General features: G+C 49.1%; 1 protein-coding gene across 1 annotated transcript; it reads left to right on the forward strand.

The window, feature by feature from the left end:
• Window positions 1-242: 242 nt before the first annotated feature.
• On the forward strand, window positions 243-614 carry LOC308391471 (DNA ADP-ribosyl glycohydrolase-like; the record flags this gene model as incomplete). The annotated part of the gene is made up of 1 exon (XM_080908037.1): window positions 243-614. One exon carries the CDS (start codon window positions 243-245, stop codon window positions 612-614), a length of 372 nt encoding a protein of 123 aa, XP_080764163.1.
• Window positions 615-3,039: the final 2,425 nt, after the last annotated feature.

Genomic DNA, 3,039 nt, shown 5'->3' on the forward strand with positions numbered 1-3,039 from the left:
GCCAAAGTCGGCGATGTGTTTAAGATCTCGTTCATCGAGTTCATTAATCAACCTCGCCAAGTCGTCACCGACATGCTGGAACTAGCCCTGAAGTACAAGGCAGTCACTGAGAATACAACCAGTGACATCATCACGAAACTACGCAATGAGATGGACAGGAAATGATTAAGTATATCGAAGGTGGTGACATCTTTAAGTCCGAGATGCAATCCCTGATCGTTCCTGTGAATTGTGTCGGCGTGATGGGTAATGGACTGGCACTGGCATTCAAGCTTCGCTATCCTGACGTGGAATCGGGGTATAAAGCTGCTTGTCGTACTAAGCGGATCATCAAGGATGGCTTTTACGTCTACCCTATTCCGACTGAAGATGATAAGCAGCTAATTTGTTTTCCTACCAAGCGCCACTACATGGAAGATTCGGACATCTTCTTCATTGAAGATAACCTGATCAAACTCCGCATGGGTATCCACACCAGCGGTATTAGTTCCCTTGCCTTTCCAGCCATCGGTGCGGGCAAAGGAAGACTTCCATGGGACATGGTAAGGTCTGTGATTGATCGTGTCTTTAAGGACGTTCAAATCCCTGTAGAAGTGTACGAGCAGTGGAAATAGACCAAAGAAAATAAGCGACATAGCGTCCCTAGCCAATTGGCTAGGGACTTATGCCGTCTGTTAGACGCGTTTACCGTAGAAGACATCTTTGATACTGGTCAACTTGTTTTCCATGAGTTCCTTCTTCTTGGTGTGGTATTCCACTTGCTTCGGAATGTCCTCACACACAAACCAACAGAAGATCGGAGTCTGGCCGTCTTTCATTTCACGCAAACGACCGAGACCCTGCTCATTGGATTGACGACTATTAATGGCCGTCGTCATGATGGTGGTGTGGAGCTTATCAATGTCCACAGCTGTGCCCGCCTTGATCATCGTAGCGCAGCGAATATCTGGTTCCAGCAGATCCTCGTAAGGATCATCATCGACATAACGTTTGACGCTATATTGAGGGAACTCTTTGGCCAGGTATTCGGTCATCTTGGTACACATGTCCACGGAAGCCGCAAACACTAGCAGCTTATTACCCTTCACGTAGTTCTTGATGTAGGTATCGTGGATCACGTCTTTGACTAGACCGAAATAGTTCTTGAGCATCACGGGATTGCGCATGAGGCTCTGTTCAAACAAGATGTGCGAGTACCGGTTGCTCCCCCAGTCGAGGCAGCGGACCTTGGAAGGATCGTACAAATTGTAGAAGATGGCTCTGCCCTTGGCGTACTTCTCATAAGCAGGCGTCTGACAACGCTGAGCTGGAGGGTATGCAATTTCATACATCCGGTTAATGAAGTCATCATCCGAACGGAAAGTAGCAGAGAGCGAAAGCGAGTGGGAGACGTTCGTGTAGAGGTCTGCCTTGAAGTTCAAATGGAAATCCTGGTGCACCTCATCAATCACCCGAGAACCAGCACGTAGGGTCTCAAATAACTTCTGGGGTGGGCATCCGTAGCCTAGCTCGGAAATGTCATCACCGAATTTCTCATAGAGCTTGATGTAGTTCCGGTACGTGGTGTTGCTGATGACAATGATCTTGTTGCCGTCGAGCCCACCAGGCATCAAAGCAAGTTGGATCAGCTTTTGCAGATCCTTACCGCCTTGAATGACCATGATGTTCTCAGGCTCAATGTCATACGTCTTGTAGAAGTCCACCAACCACTTGTCGATATACATCGGGCGGATGATGTAGACAGCTCTACAGCGGATGTTCTCGATCACCCGCATTGTCACGTAGGACTTACCTTTGCCGGTTTGCAGCAGCACTAGCTTAGAAGGGAACTCATTCTTCGTGCTAGCATACTCAATCAGCGGCGGCTGGTGAGGGCGATCAGTCCAGCCTTCTTTGATCTTGATCTCCACTTCATCATACTCAGGAATAGGCTGATGTTTGATTTCAACCTTATCACCGGTGTACATGTGGACCTGCAAGAATTCCTGAAGGTCTTTGAAGTGGTTGATGTGAAACCGGAACTCCGAGCGATCGTTTCTGGCTGCAGCGAATACCTTAGAAGGCACACGCACAAACCTATTCCCTCGCTTCTCAATTCCGTACAAGATTAATCGTCGCGAAAACTCAGTCAAGACACCACGTGCCTGTGCTGTCGATGGCTTTGCTACGACGTTGTGTGAATAAACATCGATACTAATCTCGGCCATAAAAGTCCATGGTGTTAGTGGAACCAGGGTGGGTTAAGCACCCACCCTGGCCTCAGACTTACTAAACAGGTAGCTTTCTCACCCGCGTTGTCGGTGGGACATGATACCGCGCATTGAGCATGGACGGCATCAGGATGGTATCCATCGGGTGCGACACACGTGTGGTCTTCAGATAGCTGGCTGGCGACTGAATGATCTCGAGGTGGTTCTCGTAGGCCATTGCTGCACCGAGACTACGATTATTCATCGTCTTCTCCAGCACACCGATACCGGCAGTGGTCCATGGCTTAGGCAGACGATAGTCGTCATTCTCAGCTGAGACGATCATGATGCCCTTCAGGATGACATCCAGAATAGCGACAGGCACGTCTAGCTTGCTGTTTACCAGGTCACACAGCTCGACCAAGAAGGCATCTGGCGACACGTTCTTGTCACGGTGTTTGATCTGCGTCGAGTTCGATTCCAGCATAGCTGCAATCTCTTTCGAGTGATCACTCATGTTGAAGTGCTTCAGCGGTAGCGTCATGACCGGCTCGTCCCAATTGTAGCCATTCATGTCGATCCAGTAATTCCCCTTCTCATCTACCGTGTAGCCGTTCTTCTTGATGTGGTCAAGCGCAGCATGAGTCAGGCTAGCCAACCGACGAGACACATTGACGTTCAGCTCAGTCATCAACTTGTCTTCTTCAGTATCACCATCCAGACAGATGCCAACGCATTCCATCTCGGTCACACGAGTGATGTTCAGATCTCGGACGCTTTCCACCATTTCGATGTCGGTGATGTTCTTCGCATCGTCTGCAAAGATAATCAACTTCGGATTGCGTTTACG

This window comes from Rhamphochromis sp. 'chilingali' (genome assembly GCF_963969265.1).
Source record: "Rhamphochromis sp. 'chilingali' genome assembly, contig: SCAFFOLD_80, whole genome shotgun sequence".
Lineage (NCBI taxonomy): Eukaryota > Metazoa > Chordata > Actinopteri > Cichliformes > Cichlidae > Rhamphochromis > Rhamphochromis sp. 'chilingali'.